Here is a 1,227-nt window from a genome sequence, read left to right as displayed (position 1 = left end):
ACAATGTCTAGTGTTGAATAGTTAACATTTTTTCCTGATAGCAAATGAAATATGGCCTTTGGCATAGTAATTTATTACCAAATACCACTTCAAAAAGAGTCAACAAAGAGAATTCACACAAACATTTAAAATAAAGGTTACAGACGAAATATCAGAGGCTTTAGGGGCGCAAACTAAGACGAATTTTTCAGTTTGAAAAATGTAAGATGACTCAGACGTGGCTGTGGAAAAACATCCTATGAAGAACAAGGCACTTAAACCAATAAATAGTTATTAAAAACTACAAGGATCGACAAGTTTTACATGTCTAGAGCTAGATATTAGTGTGCTAGTGTTTTAAGTGCTCCGAGACATTTCAACTGCAATGTTTGTTTCTCATGAGGTCTGATTGTAATGGACATTTAGAGTTACTGAAATGCAGGTCATCTTCATATCAAATTAGACAAATTAATAATAATGAAAAACATCAATAACCTAGAACAGTTTTACTTCTAAGTTGTAATTGAAATGCTACTGGTCTAATAAAATTTGGTTTCTTTTTTACCTGCTTGACAAAATTAGCTTCTGACAGTGCCATTGAACAGACACTAAAATAAAAAAAAAACAAATATTCATAAAGAATTCAGCTTAGAGCATTTATAATGTAGTGAACTGCAATGCATGATGCTAGAAACTAAGCTTTTGCATATCAAAGTGTAGTTTCTTTTCAACATGTGTCGGCATGAACAAACGGTGATGTCCTCTGCTTTATGAACAAATGGAGAGGAGAGGAAGGAGCCCGTCTTGTCTAATTAGGAGGTGGAAACTCCCCCCTCTAGGTTGGGCGGTGGATTGGCCGGCTTATGAAATGGAGTCTCCTTGTAGATGAACCAGCAGTTTCCTGCCCACAATATCAGGTTTAGGAATCCAAAGAGCTGGAAGATGCAGTAAAGAGAAAGATATATGTAATACTTCAACTGCTCATTTCTAAAATGCTCATTTGCTTACAAATAAATTACTAGAAGGAGAATGATAATGTTATCACTCTGGACTACACTTTTCTCCCATTGAGATTATTTTTAAAATGTGATGCAAGCAATTTTAACACATGAGCTGCAAGTCGCAGGGCTAAAAAAAGAAGACTGACACGGAAAAGTAGAAATTGTTGAATAAAGTTATTTTTGTTCAAAAAGTATTTTTGTTTGACGACCCCGGGCTGGACTCCGCTTCGTCCACGGTGAAAGCCGA

General features: G+C 35.7%; 1 protein-coding gene across 1 annotated transcript in view; it reads right to left on the bottom strand.

Moving 5' to 3' along the window:
- Positions 1-557: 557 nt before the first annotated feature.
- The window catches only part of LOC107659548 (synaptophysin-like protein 1), an 8,630-nt gene continuing 7,960 nt past the window's right edge, over positions 558-1,227 (bottom strand). The window contains exon 6 of the mRNA XM_016448535.1: positions 558-914. Coding sequence (XP_016304021.1) covers positions 792-914 — 123 coding nt within the window. The 3' untranslated portion in view covers positions 558-791. The remainder of the gene's footprint in view (positions 915-1,227) is intronic.

This window comes from Sinocyclocheilus anshuiensis, unplaced genomic scaffold (assembly GCF_001515605.1).
Source record: "Sinocyclocheilus anshuiensis isolate Anshui unplaced genomic scaffold, SAMN03320099.WGS_v1.1 scaffold848, whole genome shotgun sequence".
Taxonomy (NCBI): domain Eukaryota; kingdom Metazoa; phylum Chordata; class Actinopteri; order Cypriniformes; family Cyprinidae; genus Sinocyclocheilus; species Sinocyclocheilus anshuiensis.
This window is presented reverse-complemented; position numbering and strand designations above follow the sequence as displayed.